The sequence below is a fragment of the Hippopotamus amphibius genome, chromosome X, assembly GCF_030028045.1.
Source record: "Hippopotamus amphibius kiboko isolate mHipAmp2 chromosome X, mHipAmp2.hap2, whole genome shotgun sequence".
Taxonomy (NCBI): Eukaryota; Metazoa; Chordata; class Mammalia; order Artiodactyla; family Hippopotamidae; genus Hippopotamus; species Hippopotamus amphibius.
The window spans coordinates 117,699,175-117,717,009 of NC_080203.1; the positions used below are offsets into that span (position 1 = coordinate 117,699,175).

Below are 17,835 nucleotides of genomic sequence, written 5' to 3' on the forward strand. Positions count from 1 at the left end.
TCAAGAAATTTTTCAAAAACGGTTTTTAAAAGAAAGGTAACTTTAAGCCACTTTGCACCCTCCTCAACGTGGGGTCTGTCCCTCTGCACTACAGGGGAAGGAAAGCCATACGTTCCTAATGGGGAATTAGAAAATCATCTTCTCGATGCCTACTCATTTCAGAAACAGGAGAATGCACATATATGAGGATAACAAGACCATCAGGAATTGGACTGAAGAGAAGTATCCAGCAGACAACATAATCGCCAAGGTTTGGGCAGACTAGATCAAACTTTGGAGATTTCATTTCCTAGTGTCTCCGCTGTTGCATGACTAGGAGTTTTGGCTTCTTCTGGGACTTACAGCCTTGTCTTTCTATTTGATAAACTCAAACCCAGTAAAGCAGCCTTTCTGCCAGCTTTGCTCATGCTGACTTGAACAGGGCAATGGGCTACACCAGATACAAGCTGTGAGGTATGTTTTCATCCCAATAGACTCCAAAGCTGAAGGCAAGAACTTCATCAAATATCATAAAATGAGAATTCAATATATTTCTATCTTAACTACCTTAGAGTTAATCCATTCTATGTAACAACGATGTATGAAATCTAACAGTGCACTCCACAGTGCAGGAAGACCTCCCAGGTATCCTCGCACATGTCCACATCACTGACGGCTGCAAGTGTAATAGGTTGAATTTTCTTCCGATACATTCTACTTAGGGCACCTGCAAAGCTGTAGATTAAAATGGTACATACCACTTAGCTGTGGCCTACACATTAAAATGGACAATAGCAACAATTCAGCAGACAGCATTTTAACAAAAGCAGCCTAGGGACTTATTTTTGTTGGTTTAGTTTTCTAAAGAAACATACCTGATTGGATTTTTTGTATTCCGTTTTTTTTAAGCCTTACAACTTTGATTTAAGCAATACCCAAATAATGAAAATGCATCAAAAACAAACATCCTCAGGGAAACGCAGGCCTAAAGCAGTAAGTGATGAGTACTGTGCAGCTCTCTCAGAATGGTATAAACCAACAGTCCAGCTACCAGAGTCGGCAGGAGTCCGCACCTCTGTTCATCGTGGAATTGGATGGACAATTAAAAGCCTTCTGGAATTCTTCAAAGTTGCTAACTGCACCATTGACTCTGAAAAAGATATGTCAAAGTCCATGTCATTTAATTCTTGTAAATCAACAGGTTCTGGATAAAACTGTAGCAACATATTGCTTGATACGATGTTGCATTCATTTAATCTGTTTACAGGGAGATAACTGTAGCCCAAAATGGTTACCTAAATTTCCAAAGAAATTAGCAGAGCTGAGAACAGAACCATACAAATGCTATTAATCTTCCAAATATCTTCAAATTCCTATAAACTGTAGGATTTACAATTACTATAAATTGTATATAGGGTTGTACATTCCTATAAATTTACAAATTCCTACAAACTATAAGATTCACCAACACTCACCTTTTCTAACTATTTTTTTATTTAATTTTTTATGGAAGATATAACTGATATAGAGTACACACATTTTAAATGTAAAGCTCGTTGAGTTCACATGTATACACCCCATGTTACTACCACCCTGATCAAGACATGGGATATTTTCAGCACCTAGAAGGCTAGGTGTGCCCTAACAGTAGCTCCTCCAAGCACAACTACTAGTCTGACGTCTATGGCCATAGATTAGTTCTGCCTGTTTTTTAACTTCACATGAGTGGATGACACAGTATGCACTCTATTGTCTCTGACTTCTTTCATTCAGTATTATGTCCGTAGATTCATCCATGTTGTTGCTATTTTTAAATTATCTTTTTAAAAATATTTTATTTATTTATTTATTTATTTATTTAGCTGCATGGGGTCTTTGTTGTGGCACGCAGGATCTTTAGTTGCTGCATGCAAACTCTTAGTTGTGGCACGTGGGATTCTAGTTCCCTGACCAGGGTTGGAACCCAGGCCCCCTGCATTGGGAGCACAGAGTCTTAGCCACTGGACCATCAGGGAAGTCCCTAAATTATCTTTACAGAACTCTTTCAATCCACAAAAACACTTTCTATAAATTCCTATTATGTTTGAAGGCTCATGTTTACCGAGAATTTGGTTCATGCAACAGTAAACTAATGAATGGTGTCCAGTTGTTATTGATGAGTAACGCTTTACTGGAGTTAGCTCCAAAATCTGGTGTTCTTGCAAGTTCCCTGACTGCAGTAAAGACTGCGGATTCCTACTCAGCACTTTGATTATAACTGCCTTTTGGAAGTGGTATTTCCATTGTGTGCTTTCTGCTGCACTCAAAATCTACAGTTACTGCAGACACCACTAACAAGCCAGCAAAAAACCTCCCTCCTCATCTATTTCTTACTCAACTGCATGTTCAAAAGGCTGACTAGAGACAGCATTCTCGGTCACTGACTGTTTTTTCCCTAATGACTTTGTTCCCTATGGGCATTTGAATGAATATAATGGCCTGTATCCCCAAATCCCCTTAACCTTTCATGTTTTAGCTGGGATATATGGGGAGGGATGCACGTTTCATAGTATGATTCACCCTGGGCAAGTGTTAAGGATAGAATTTAGCTGACAATTAATAAGTATACTCTGCAAATTATCAGCTAAAATCCAACATTATAGGCAACTAGTTAGTACAAGGAAATTAGTTTCTAAAATCTTCTCTGTTAAGTAATTAATCTGCTGTGTGGTTTCATCCGCACCATTTGTCAGTGGAAGCAAATTTTAGTCCATTAGAGACTGTCAGCATTCTTGACAGTTTAGCCCAGTGGGGGAGAATTTCTAACACAGTGATTAGATTTTTATGCTATTGGGTAATTTATAGTCAACTTCTCAAGCATTTCTAAGGCAAGGCTTTGTGAATAAGATTTTAAAATATAGGAGAAATTTTAGATGACTTTCCTGCAATATGCTAATGGATTCATTTAAACATTAAATATAAAGATGTCCAGATATAATATGTCCTAAGCAAAGAACAAATAAATACAAATTATTATGGCTTCTTGGATTTACTACTATAACTCTGCCCCCTACTATAGAAAATTTCCCTCAAACTATCTTAGAAACCTAGCATAGGGTAAGTAATATTAACCTTAATTTTATTTTTACTTAATATTTTATACATTCTGACAATTAAATAAGATTGTAATTCATAATTCTTTTCCCTTCATATATAAGCAATTGTTTCAAAATATGACTCAAAACTAAAAGCCACAATGTAGAGCTTTTGCCTCTAGATATGAATTACAATAGCTAAATATCACCATATTTCCTCTTTTGTGTTCAGAGCTATTCAGAAAGTGCCTGTTGGTTGGCTGCATGAAAGAACAAGAGGCATTAAATAGGATATTCTACAACACAAATTAAACCAGAGTTCTAGGTGCTTTAAGGCACAGTACATAAGATCTCATCCTTATCTAAGAAAAGAGACTTTTTTGGCCCATATTTTAAAAAAGTAGGCGTCTGGATAAATCAAACATGCCAGTTTACTGAGCACCCATGGTGTGCTCATGGCACCCATGGATTGCTGCCTTTCACAAACTGGAAGATAATAAATGGGGATTAATACTAAAGCTATGATTTGGATTCTAAATTGCCTTTGGAGTCTTATACAATCTCATAGATCTCTTGATACTCAAGGTGTGTACAAAAGCCTACTACAGAAATTGAGGTGAGAGAATGCCAACTAAACCAGCTTCCTGCTAATTAAAGAAAAGATGCTTAGTTTCTGTTTGGCCAGATATTTTTGTGTGTCTGTGAAATGGAGCTATCACTGGTCACAATGCAGGCTTCTGTTCAGATCATCTATTTTAGAGCCCTGGGATGGCTGGGTAGGGGAAGAGGTGGAGATGCACAGTTAAAAACTAGTGTCACCCAATTGCCTATTTACCTAAACTGAGGAGGGCTGTGAGCACCAACTTGGATTTGTTCTCGGGCAGCTTCTGCTCTGTAGGAGTTGCATCTCACCTAGAAGAGAAAACATCCCAATAATTATGTTTCCATTTCAATTACACACTTTCTATTGCCTTAGCTGCTTCAAATTATACTGAAGAGTAATTTTAGACTCAATGGATGACAAGCAGTTTTAGTAGATCAGGTAAAACCTTCATCAGTAGTAACATCTATTATTCCAATTCCCAGAGTAGAAGGTTTTATCATTGTGAATACTTCCACTATTTGCGTAAATTAAGAGAGGTTTCGAGACAAATGTTTTAAATCAAGAGAACAGCATATGTGCCCAGGAATCAACCAATGTGTTCATTCAATTAACATAATGCTTGGAATAGCCCTTATCAAATTTAACCATATTCGTTTGAACCAATAAAATGAATCAATCATCCATTATTGAATATGGTCATGAGGAGTAAGTGTTTTGCACCCTGGGTGCCCTATTTCCTTCATCCTAGTTTAGGCCTTGGATAGGAGGACACTGCTCCATCTCCTCTGAAGTTAGGCATGGCTATATGACTTGCTCTGACCAATGAAATGTGAGCAGAAGTGATACAAGTCACTTCCTGGCAGAAGCTTTAAAAATCTGGCAGAAGTTTTAAGGGTATTAAGAACAATTTAAGATGCTACATCAAAGGGCAGTGCACATTTCCTCATATTTCTTCCCTACTCCTGTGGTGACCATGGAAGCACTTGTCGAGATAAAGACTCCAAAACCCAGATCCTTGAGTTGTAACTATAAGCAGAGCTCCACTGCTGACCCATGTTGGGCATGGAACATGAACAAGAAAAAACTTTTCCTTGCACTGTTTGTCTACCATAACCTACTTAATCCTGATTTGAAGTGTGTCTTGAAATATGATATAGCTTGAATTATGACTAGAATTAGGACACATGAATATGATGGAGGGCACTCCAAGGAGAAAACAGAAACAAAGACATATCTGAGAGAAAAAAAAAAGAAAAACATTCAGCTTGGCTGGACTGTGTGGTGCATAGTGGGCAGCAATGGGAGACCAGGGGAGGGTGGGGATGGGGCCAGATTTCTGAAGTCCTGAGTAAGAGGCTACAGTGTTTAGACTATATTTAAACACTGGTTTTGAGCACAAAGGTGATAAAAAAAAATTTTTTTAAAGATTTATCTTGGGACTTCCCTGGTGGTGCAGTGGTGAAGAATCTGCCTGCCCATGCAGGGGACATGGGTTCGATCCCTGGTCTGGGAAGATCCCATATGCCGCAGAGCAACTAAGCCTGTGCACCACAACTACTGAGCCTGTGCTCTAGAGCCCATGTGCCACAACTACTGAGCCCATGTGCCACAACTACTGAGCCCATGTGCCACAACTACTGAGCCCATGTGCCTAGAGCCCGTGCTTCACAAGAGAAGCCACAGCAATACGCCTGTGCACGGCAACAGAGTAGCCCCCACTTGCTGCAACTAGCGAAAGCCTGCGCACAGCAACGAAGACCCAACACAGCCAAGAAAGAAAGAAAGAAAGAAAGAAAGAAAGAAAGAAAGAAAGAAAGAAAGAAAGAAAGAAAGAAAGAAAGAAAGACTTATCTTGCAAGGGTATAGTAGTAGGAGGAAATGAGAGACAAGTTCGAAGATTATTTATGGGTCCCAGGAAGGTTCCCAATGAATGTCCACTAAATAAGTAGCAATGAGAAGGGAGAGAAGAAGAAGGATAAGAAGAACATCTGAGGAAAAACTGACAGGTCACAGAAACTACAGAGATACAAGATGCAGAAAAGGTGACATGATGCTATTGCTTTTGATGAAGATAAACCATCCGTCACTGTGGTTCAGATTTCGACTTTGAAGATGTTTTTGTAATGGGAGTACTTACCTTCCTCAGAAGCTAGCTAAGGTGAAGTTGTTTCTCACAATCAATTTTACCCCACTTTTTCTTATGTTATTTCCTCTTACATTCTTACATTATTATATAGTATTTGTCTTTGCTTCATATATCATTTAAGAGATTTCTAAAAACACATTTTTGTTCTGTTTTCCCAGTACCTTCTCAGGAGAGAAAATAATTTTACTCCTTATAAGCAGACTTATTTCAATGTACAAAAGGTTGAAAATCTCCTCAATCCACCAGTAGGAAAAGCTCCAAGATAAATTTCTCATTAGTAGTATAAAATAGCTTGCCAGTTTTTTCTTAATCTCATTAAAGTAAGTCATATATAGTTTATAGTTTGAAATTTTATTTGGAGACATTTCAAAATTATGACTAATGTTGATATCAGTTAATTTACTTCATCTACTAAGATGGACCTTAAGCAAGTAAGAATCTAAATAAGAACTGATGGACCTTGTACTTTGTCCTCTAGAGCAGAAGACAGCAAACATTTTCTGTAAAGGGACATAATCAATATTTTAAGCTTTGCAGACCATACGTCTCTGTTTTAACTACTCAACTCAGCCACTGTAGCACAAAAACAGCCATAGACAATGTGTAAAGTAAAAAGCATGGCTGTTTTCCAATAAAACATTATTTACAAAAACAGACAGCAGGCAACATACGTCCCATGGGTTCTAGTTTGCCAATGCCTGCTCTGGAAAGTTCTAACTATTTTTATGTGCTCATTTTAGATATCTGACCTAGTACTGACCCAAAAGAAAGTCTCCATAACTGAACCATGTTAATCTCATCCTTTTCAAGCAATTCATCTAAAAATGTCAAGCATCTTCAATACACCCAGCATCTTTGCTGGATGCTATGGAGATAAATAAGAAGTGTATGAAGATATACTAGCTATGAAGATAAAAGTAAAAGTCTTCAACATTTTGATAACAATTAAGTATGCAACTGCATGTTAATGAAGATAAGTGCAAAGGAGTTGGAGATTTTTTTAAATGAGGACCGGAGTCCTCGGGGAAGTTTGTGGAAAATGTAGAGGAGGTGGAACTTGACATGGATCCTGAAGGGTAAAGGTGGAATTGAATAATCTGAGGGGAGGAGTACGAAAGGGGTCATTCTATAGAAGGAAAATCAACAGCAAAACCACAGAGACAATAATGACCCTAACACTGTGGGCTGAAAGTGAGGACACCTGCCTGGCGAAGGGTGAGCTGGTGGAGCGGAGGGAGTTTAGAGCTGGTTGGGTGGAGCTGGATAAGACCGAGGAGAACTTTGAAAGGCGTTTGGTCTCAATGTGGTAGGCACTTGGGAGCCACTGCAGTTCCTTCAGCAGGTCAGTAATGAAATAAAAATGGTATCTCAGTGGCATGTAAGACAGACAGTGGTGGAAAGATGCCAAAGTCAGGAAAACATGCCATAAGGCTGTTGGGATAATCCAGACTAGATGAGGCCTATAGATGACAAGATAGGGTAACGGGGAGAAAGAGAGGCTGAATCAGAAAAGCAGTTAAAAGGATGAAACATCAGCTTTTGGAACACATGTCATAAAAATGAGGGTAGATGAATAAGAGCAAAGAATCCAAGTTTTCTAACCAGGAAGACCCAAAGGCAGAGAGTGAGGCTATGTTGATAGAAGAGAACGAAAAAGAAAAGTCACTTTGTTGTTGACTCCACTTTCGCTGATGTCAGGCTGATAAATGATCATTTATTTAGTGTTGTCCTGTCAGCTTTAAGAAATAAAAGACCCCAGACAGTTGAGAATCCTTTAACCAGAGTCAAATGAAGAAGACATGGAAACGAATGAGCTTACTGAGGAGTGAATGAAAAGACTTAGGAACAAAAGGTTGTACTGATGAAAACTTTTGCCTAGTTTTGAGCATACAGATACAGATTTGCCCACTGCGGGGCCATGCATCAGAACCTTCATCAACCCATCCCAGACTTGTTTGAAAATGAGGCCTACATATTTGTGACATAAACCAGTGCAATTACCGAATAACAAAGAACAACTGGCACTTGCCTCATTGGCCAGATACTCGAACTCAGAATTGTGCCTTATTTAGGGCACATCTTCCTTCAATTGCTGCTCAGAAAGCCCATTAAAGTCGCAAAAGGGTGACATGACTCTCCTCCCCTTTGTTGTTGTTTTCAGTTCTAATAGTCATCACATGTTCATTTGGCACTTGAGGACATAGCCTTGAGGGTCCCCCACAGGTGGAGAGTGGTGGGATAAAGTCAGCAAATGAGGTGAAGGAGGAGAAATGTAGGAAACGACAGGGCCAAGAAAGCCAAAGAACGAGTCACTAGAAATGGTTACAATAGTATCAAATATATTAAGATGTCAGCATATACTAAAGAAATATCAAGTGAGTTACCACAGGGCTGGTAACCCACTTGATTAAAAATACCGATACACCTTGATTCAATCAGTTAATTAATCATGTCCCATATAACATGAAGAAGGTGAAATTTACCCAGAAAATAAGCAGCAAGATAAAATTTCAGCTGAAATCAAAGTTATGCCATTAAACTTTGGTTCCAAACCTTTGATCTAGGGAGCAAGCCAAAGTCCCACATTTCATCTTTGAAATCCCTTCCTTGGTCTTAACTCACGTGAGCATAACTCAGGAAGAAAAGCTGGTTGTTGGTGAATTCGATGCCAGGTAGGAGAGGCTCCTCAACCCCCTGCTTCTTGTCATCTATCCACTTCCTATAAGCCTGGGGAGAGAAGTAGAAGAGATGATCCTCTGCAATAATGGCTTTTCTCTTTTCTCATTCAGTGCAGAGATATTAAATATACCCTCCGCCATGTGCAAAATGTATCTTGTCAAGTTTTCCTTTAAGAAAACAAACACCTGGAAATGCAAGTCAATGTTATATTGTTTAACAGTGAGGTAGGTTCACCTGTAAAAAGACCTTTCACTCAATAGATACCAAAGCAGCTGGACCAAGTGGGCACATGTTAAATAACACCTCCTCCCCCCAAAAAGCTGTTCTTTCTATTCCCACCAGGGAACAAACAAACTTAACACAATGGCAAGCCCTATGGAAATAAATTTTGGGGCCAATGTATTGGCAATTTTTCTATTTTGCCAGGTAAAAGGGAAAACTATAATCTTCAGTCACCATCATTATATAAAATAAAGTATATTTTAACTAGAATAGAGGAAGGATATAACCTTAGAATAACAGCTTAATCTTTACCCTGAATGCATTTAGCTTTATGAATGTTGTTCTACATTATCCTTATGTGTCTTGTTTAACCATGGACCAATGGATTATGAAAACATTATTATGGACTCTTACCTGGCCCAGTACATGAGGACCCCTAGCCTCTGACTGTAATTTAGAAGTTTGGTATTTTAAGATAAAATTATAAGAAGAGCTATAGAGAGTGTGCTCAAAGAAAACACCTATGAACCTAACTAGCCCTGAGGAGATTTCTGTAGCATGTTTTAATATTACACTGAATGTATCTTCTGAAAACTATCTTTTAAATATATGATTCTTAATAACAAATATTGCTTTTAGGGTGACTTTACTCCCCCAAAAAAGAAAGACATGCAGCTCTATTCATATAATAGAACATAATAGGGTCAATGGGGAAATATAATTCAATTTACAGAAATTCACAGAATTTAAGAAATCTAACTCCTCAAGAAAATGTCTGTGGTGTAAACTGAGGTACACCCACATGGTATTTTATAGTTTAATTTTTAAAATCACAGCAAATGTTGCAGTGCATACCCTAAAAGCTTGTCGCAGACCTCCATTATCAGCAATATTTTCTCCCAGGGTCCTCTTTCCCTTCACCTAACAAAAAAGAAAAAAAAAGTGTTTCACAGCCAACTACCATTCAGCAAGAGGCATAAATATGATAGCAAGAAAAAGTGCCATATTTTAAAGAGAAAATTGCATGCAATAAATCAGAGGTAGTCATAACATATTGTAAGATGGCAAACTAACCCCAGCAAGGTGCTCCTGAATATAATTTCTGTTTTATTATGCTACACATTTCTTTCTCACCCACCTCTCTATTCTCACCAATTTATCTAGCTCCAATAGAAATGTTAACATATTCTGAGTGACTCTGGTTTAATGGGGAAAAAATAGAAATGTCAACATACAGATTACTTTCTCTGATTAACTCACATAATTTGAGTATTAAATTTCAGTGTGCTTAGGTTTCCAAAAATCTACCATCCACACAGGAACAAGGTTTTAAGACCAACCATTACCATTTTACCTTCAGCAATTTCCATGAAAAATTAAAACGAGGATAGTTCTCACGAGGAACAAAAATCCAACAGAAGTAGTGCAGACCACAAGGTCAAGGTTTGCAATATGTATGACAACCAGCCAACCACAGTGAAGAAATTCTTCCAAACATTTGAAGATTGTTTCTAAAACCCTTAAATAAGCTAGGACAAAAAATATTCTAAACCAAGACGGCCCACAAGCCAAAATCCAGCCTCCCACTTGTTTTTGTACAGGCTGCAAGGTAAGCCTGGATTTTACATTTTTCAGTGACTGGGGTGAAAACAGAAAGAAGGATAATATCATGTGGCATGTGAAAATTATACAAAGTTCAAATTTCAGTGTCCATAATTCAAGCTTTACTGGAACACAGGCACATTCATTCAAGTACATACTGTCTGTGGCTGTTTTCTTCCTACGGTGGCAGAGTTGAGTAGTTGCAACAGAGACCTTACAACTCACAAAGCCTAAATTATTTACTATCTGGCCCTTTACAGAAAAAGTTTGCCAATCCCTGCAGCAGAGACAAAATAATGCCCCATAATAATAAAGATGTCTATGTCCTAACCCCTGGAACCTGGGAAAATATTACTCTATGTGGCAAAGGGACACTTAAAATATGATTAAATTAAGGATCCTGAGATAGAGATATTAGCCTACATTATCTAGGCGAGTCCAATGTAATTACAACAGTCTGTATAAATAGAGGAAAAGGTAGTTAGGAGTGTGATTGTATCAGAGTGATGCAACGTGAGAAGACTTGACCAGTCACTGCTAGCTTTGAAGAAGAAACAGGCCAGGAGTCAAGGAATGTGGGCAGCCTCTAAAAGCTACAAAAGGCAAGGAAAGAGATTCTCTCCTAGAGCGGCTAGAAAGGAAAGCAGCCCTGCTGACACCTTGACTTTAGCCCACTGAGACCTGACTCAGAACTACAGAACTGTAAAATAATAAATTTGTGTTGTTTCAAGTCACTAAGTTTGTGGTGATTTGTTATAGCAGCAACAGGAAACATATGCATTGTTCTAAACTTTCAAGCCACAGATCCTATCAACTATTTTTAAGCTAGCCCAATCACCCAGGTATCAAGCAACACCAATGAATAAAAACAAATCTTCGGAAAACATTAATCTCTGTAATCAGCCAGGATCCTCCTAGCTTCAGTCCCCAAGAGTCACCACTCTTGCTTTACATACCTTCTTTTTTTTTTAAGTACTTTTATTGAGATACAGTTAACAGACAATAAACAGCATATATTGAGAGTGTACAATTTGGTATCCCAATCTCCCAATTCATTCCCCCCCAACCCTCCCTGCTTTCCTCACTTGGTGTCCATGTGTTTGTTCTCTACATCTGTGTCTCTATTTCTGCCTTGCATTTCCTCTTTCATAGTTGTTAGCATTTGCCTTATGTATGGAGGTGCTCCTATATTGGGTGCATAGATATTTATAATTATCTCCTCTTCTTGGATGGATCCCTTGATCTTTATGTAATGTCCTTTCTTGTCTCTTGTAACATTTTTTATTTTAAAGTCTATTTTATCTGATATGACTATTGCTACTCTAGCTTTCTTTTCATTTTCATTTGCATGGAATATCTTCTTCCATCCCCTCACTTTCCGTCTGTATGTGTCCCTAGGTCTGAAGTGGGTCTCTTGTAGACAGCATATATATGAGTCTTGTTTTTGTATCCATTCAGCCAGTCTGTGTCTTTTGGTTGGGGCATGTAGTCCATTTACATTCAAGGTAATTATTGATATGTATGTTCCTATTACCATTTTCTTAATTGTTTTGCTTTTGTTTTTGTAGGTCCTTCTCTTCTCTTATGTTTCCCACTTAGAGAAGTTCCTTTAGCATTTGTTGTAGGGCTGGTTTGATGGTGCCGAATTCTCTTAGCTGTTGCTTGTCTGTAAAGCTTTTGATTTCTCCATCGAATCTGAATGAGATCCTTGCTGGGTAGAGTATTCTTGGTTGTAGGTTCTTCCCTTTCATCACTTGAAATATATGGTGCCACTCCCTTCTGGCTTGCAGAGTTTCTGCTGAGAAATCAGCTGTTAACCTTATGGGGGTTCCCTTGTATGTTGTTTGTCATTTTTCCCTTGTTGCTTTTAAAAACTTTTCTCTGTGTTTAATTTTTGTCAATTTGACTACCATATGTCTTGGTGTGTTTCTCCTTGGGTTTGTCCTGCCTGGGACTCTCTGCACTTCCTGGACTTGGGTAGCTATTTCCTTTCCCATGTTAGGGAAGTTTTTGACTAGAATCTCTTCCAATATTTGCTCGGGTCCTTTCTCTCTCTCTTCTCCTCCTGGGACCCCTATAATGCGAATGTTGGTGCGTTTAACATTGTCCCAGAGGTCTCTCAGGCTGTCTTCAGTTCTTTTCATTCTTTTTTCCTTATTCTTTTCTGCATCAGTGATTTTCACCCTTCTGTCTTCCAGGTCACTTATTCGCCCTTCTGCCTCAGTTAATCTGTTATTGGTTCCTTCTAGTGTATTGTTCATTTCAGTTATTGTGTTGCATATCTCTGTTTGTTTGCTCTTTAATTCTTCTAGGTCTTTGGTAAACTTTTGGATCTTTGCATCCAGTCTTTTTTCAAAGTCCTGGATCATCTTCACCATCATTATTCTGAATTCTTTTTCTGGAAGGGTGCCTATCTCCTCTTCATTGAGTTGTTTTTCTGGGGCTTTATCCTGTCCCTTCATTTGGTACAAAGTCCTCTGCTTTTTCATTTTCTCTTTCTGTAGCTGTGGTTTTCAGTTCCACAAGACGAAATACTGCTGATACTGCTTGATACTACTGTCTGCCCTCTTGTAGAGGAAGCTGTCTAGGAGACTCATGCGTGCTTCCTGATGGGAGGGACTGATGGTGGGTAGGGCTGGGTGGGCAGAGCTCAGTAAGACTTTAATCCAATTTGGTGGGCGGAGCTCAGTAAAACTTTAATCTGCTTGTCTGTTAATGGGTGGGGCTGTGTTCACACCTTGTTGGTTGTTTGGCCTGAGGCTACTTAGCACTGGAGCTTACAGGCTCTTTGGTGGGGCTAATGGTGGACTCTGCAAGAGTTCACACCAATGAGCACTTCCCAGAACCCCTGCTGCCCGTGCCCCTGTCTCCTTGGTGAGCCACAGCTTCCCCCCACCTCTGCAGGCAACCCTCCAACACCAGCAGGTAGGTCTGGTTCAGTCTCCTATGGGGTCACTGCTCCTTCCCCCTGGGTCTTGGTGAGCACATTTTTTTGTGTGCCCTCCAAGAGTGGAGTCTCTGTTTCCACCAGTCCTGTGGAGGTCCTGCAACTAAATCCCGCTGGCTTTCAAAGTCTGATTCTCTGGAGATTCCTCCTCCTGTTGCTGGACTCCCAGGTTGGGAAGCATAACACGGGGCTTAGAACTCTCACTTTAGTGGGTGGACTTCTGCAGTATAACTGTTCTCCAGCTTGTGAGTCACCCACCCAGCATTTATGGGACTTGATTTTAACGCGATTGCACCCTTCCTACCATCTCATTGCGGCTTCTCCTTTGTCTCCGGATGTGGGGTGTCTTTTTTGGTGAGTTCCAGTGTCTTTCTGTCGATGAGTGTTCAGCATTTAGTTGTAATTCTGGTGCTCTTGCAAGAGGGAGTGAGTGCACGTCCTCCTACTCCTCCATCTTGATCCTCTACCTACATACCTTCTTTCTTTTACTACAGTCCTATGAGGTAAGTGCTATTATCACCATCCTTGCTTAACAAATGGGGACTCTAAAGCTGAGAGTGTGTGTTGTAGATGTCATTGGTGCTGCACCAGATCCCCTTTTCTACTGTGAACCCTGTCCTACAACTGCTACTGGCTCAGGAAGATTAAGGTTAGCTTAGGGGAATCCCCTCGCCTGGAGCTTGCTGGGAGTTGACACCCCACCTCTCAGTAACTGACTGATAATGCAGTTAGAACAGCCCAGCCCCTCACCCCAGGCTGAACAATGTCTGCAATGCAATTCATGCTCCAGAATCCTCTATGGGATCCGACTGAAGCTAAACTTCTGAAACCAACATGTTTGCCTCACCACCTTGCAGGTTTCTCCCGAAACTACTTCTGCAATGAATCTTTTATCTAAGAAACCCCTTCTTGTGCTCTGCTTCTAATGGACCTAAGAATGATTAAGTGAACTGCCCACATTTCACAGGGATTCAAGCGCAAGCAGTCTTTGGTCAGAGCCTGGGCTCCATAATATGTTACTTTCTCGAGTCCTAACTCCTCTTGACTCTCGTGCTTCTGTTTATACCCACGCATGCTCAAATTTAATCTCCTTCCTTGTTCCTCTAAGCTTTTCCTTCAGAGGTTTGAGGAGTAGCTTTACCCCTCAGGCCCCTCGCACTCTGGATGCCCTCAGTAGACTATACGGCCCTAGGTTTGCCTCTCAGGACTCAACAGCTGCTAACAGCCTGTTTCTCTGAAGCTCCATCAGAGCTCCAGCCAGTCCACAGCAAAGAATGATTCGGGCACAGGGGGCTGGCTTCCACAAATGGAGCCAGAAAAATAAAGCATGGCCCTTTATATCCACAAAGGAAGCCACCCCTTCTCCTTGGCGAATGAGACTGAAGCTGTTTTCTGATGGTTGAATGGATTTATGCTGAGACAGGCATGCCCTTTCTATCGTCCTTGTTGCAAAGGTACACATTTGTCAGAATTCAGTTTCAATACCTGACACTTGTGCCAAAATGGATGTTGTAGAATAGTCTCCACCCAACACATCACCGAGGTTTAAAATGAACTTAAAATAGGAGAACACAAGCATGATATAGAGGGAAGAGTAGGGATGTTGGAGTCATACCAATCTAAGCTCTAATGTAGATTCTACCATGGGTTTTAATCTCTGAGCCTCAGATAGAAAATAGACTAGTAATATGTACACCTCTCAGAACCAGTCTGAGGATTACATTTGTTACAATTAAGTGTAAAGTCTAACTCCCATGCATGCATATAATAATCACCAGGAAATATGCATTCCCTTCCTCCAGGAAAGCTGCTCTTCTATTGTTTTTTGTTTTTTCAGCCCCTATTGTTTTTTTCTCCCCTGGGATGATGTACCTATGAGTATGTCATAAAGCATCAGGGATATCAACTATAATTTATTGAACACATTGCATAGCAGGCATTATGCCGGTGCTTTACATTATCTCAGTCGTTTAATTCTTTCAACAAACTAATGAGTTCAAAAATAGTTACCTGTTTCACAGATGAAGACTCTGAGACACAGGAATGTTAAATAATTCACCCCAGTTCAAAAAAACTTACAACCTGCAATTGGTTGAACCAAAATTTGGAGCTGTGTCTGACTTTAGAATCCCTCCCCTATGGTTTTTTTTTTAATTTAGAGAATACTTTGCTAGTTTCTGATATCAAACCCATGTAGATAAGACCTTACATATTTAATACAGGCCGTTGCCCCTGTCCAAATGGAAAAATTATGTTCAACGTTTCTAGACCAATATGACCGTTAATTTCTATACAATGCCAACCCAACACAGTACAACCAGGATACTTTCTCCAAAGTTGACAGCACAGCCAAATTTTCCAAAAATCCAAATTATATACGTGTGTATATGTATGAAGAGATACAGACAGATTTATTTATATAAAAGACCAATAGCAGTGTATTATGCATCAATAGCAGCAACAGCTTTTCCAGGCTCTGTAGTCATCTGAATAAAATTATAGAGACATCCAGCACATGCCATTAAAAAAGAAAGAAAGGTAAAAAACAAAACCCCAGAAAAGAACAGTTCTGTTACCACTGTGGTACCTGGCACCATTTTCTTAATTAGCTCTCAATTATCATCTGGGAAGAACTCTATGCTTTTCTTGAAGCAACATATATTCTAGATGGATTTTCACAATGTGATAACCCCTGAATTGAAAACATACACAGAAGTACCTTTTTTAAGTCTTCCCATGACACAGTTGTAGATGTTTTAAAAATATATGGGCAGAGAAATGGCTTTCCAGGACACTGACAGAGGAGCTAGAGATACTATTCAAGGATATAGACTCTGGATTCTCCTCCTCGATAAGGAGTGGTCTCCCTTGTGCTGTAAGTGATTTAAGAACCAGGAGAACCAACTCACTGTTTATAAACATTCCCTTTAAAAGTGCATGGATTTTTACCTGAATTCTTCTGGAATGATGAACTAAACCTCAGTATAATAGACTGGAGGCATATCAAGGTTTCAGGCACTTTCCCAGCCCCAGTGAGTTGTCAGGATGGAGCACATGCCTGACTGACAGACCAAGAGACTCTGGGGAAACCACGTGTAAATACACTGATCTACTCCAGTTCTGTGTGGTCCCCTGCTTCTCTTATGTGCTGTGCCCTTAACTAGATGAATTAAGAGATACAGTTTGCATGTGTGTTTTAGAGGAAGATCTTCATGCAGATCCATAACCTACCAACAACTCTTCATTATTGGTCAAACTGTCAAATACAGTGAGAGAAATCTGTCTTCTAATTATGAAAGCAAGGACAGAAAATGCAATGGAAGAGTACAAGAAAAAACTAATAGTGGGGGAAGGGAGTGAAAGCTAACCTGATCAAACCATCAAAATAAGAAAAGGAAAAAAAAGTAAAAAACAATATACAGGAGATAAACTACATAGAGAAAACTATAAAATCGTATATGAAAAACTAAAACAATAACCAAAGAGATAGGAAGGCATACTACATTCTTGAACAAGAAGACTATGACAAAAATATCAATTCCATGCGTTTAATGTGTATTAACTTAGAATCTCAACGGGATATTCTTGGGGAGTGGGTGGAGGATGGGTAAAGTGATCCTGGAGTGTATACAGGAGTGTATATTTGCCTGATAATGGCCAAGCATATAAAAGAACAGTGAGGGAGAGTTTGTATTAACAGATACCAGAACAATGCATAGAGCCATGGTAATAACACACTGGTATAGAAATCAACAGATAGATCAGCAGAATAGAATACATAATCCAGAAATTTATCTCAGTACATATGAGACTAATATTTGATAAACATTCAATTCAGTAAGAAAAAAACGTCTTTTAGTCAGTGATGCTGGATCAATTGACTATCATTTTGGAAGAAGATAAAAGTGAACTCTTTTTTTTTTTAGTTTTTTTTTTTAATCTCTTTATTGGAATATAATTGCTTTACACTGTTGTGCCAGTTTTTGCTGTACAACAAAGTGAATCGGCTGTATTTATACATATATCCCCATATCCCCTCCATCCCACGACTCCTTCCCACCCTCCCTATCCCACCCCTTTAAGTCATCACCCATCATCAAGTTGACCTCCCTATGTTATGCAGCAGCTTCCCACTAGCTACCTATTTTACAGTTGGTAGTGTATATATGTCAGTGTTACTCCCTCACTTCATCCCAGCTTCCCCTTCATCCCCCACCCCATGTCCTCAAGTCCATTCTCTGCATCTGCATCTTTATTCTTGCCCTGTCACTGGGTTCATCGGTACCATTTTTTTAGATTCCATATATATGAGTTAGCATATGGTATTTGTTTTTCTCTTTCTGGCTTACTTCACTCTGTATGACAGACTCTAGGTCCATCCACCTCACTACAAATAACTCAATTTCGTTCCTTTTTATGGGTGAGTAATATTCCATTGTATATATGTGCCACATCTTTATCCATTCATCTGTGGATGGGCATGTAGGTTGCTTCCATGTCCTGGATATTGTAAATAGTGCTTCAGTGAACATTGTGGTACATGTTTCTTTTCGGATTATGGTTTTCTCAGGGTATATGCTCA

The 17,835-nt window shown here is 39.4% G+C and overlaps 1 protein-coding gene across 1 annotated transcript in view; it reads right to left on the reverse strand.

Annotated features, from left to right (window-relative positions):
* Positions 1-602: 602 nt before the first annotated feature.
* PHEX (phosphate regulating endopeptidase X-linked) overlaps positions 603-17,835 on the reverse strand; it is a 208,118-nt gene continuing 190,885 nt past the window's right edge. Inside the window, exons 19-22 of the mRNA XM_057718360.1 lie at positions 9,560-9,625; positions 8,426-8,530; positions 3,889-3,965; positions 603-1,129 (exon numbers count right to left, since the gene is read on the reverse strand). Of these exons, the coding sequence (XP_057574343.1) occupies positions 1,027-1,129; positions 3,889-3,965; positions 8,426-8,530; positions 9,560-9,625 (351 nt within the window). The 3' untranslated portion in view covers positions 603-1,026. The remainder of the gene's footprint in view (positions 1,130-3,888; positions 3,966-8,425; positions 8,531-9,559; positions 9,626-17,835) is intronic.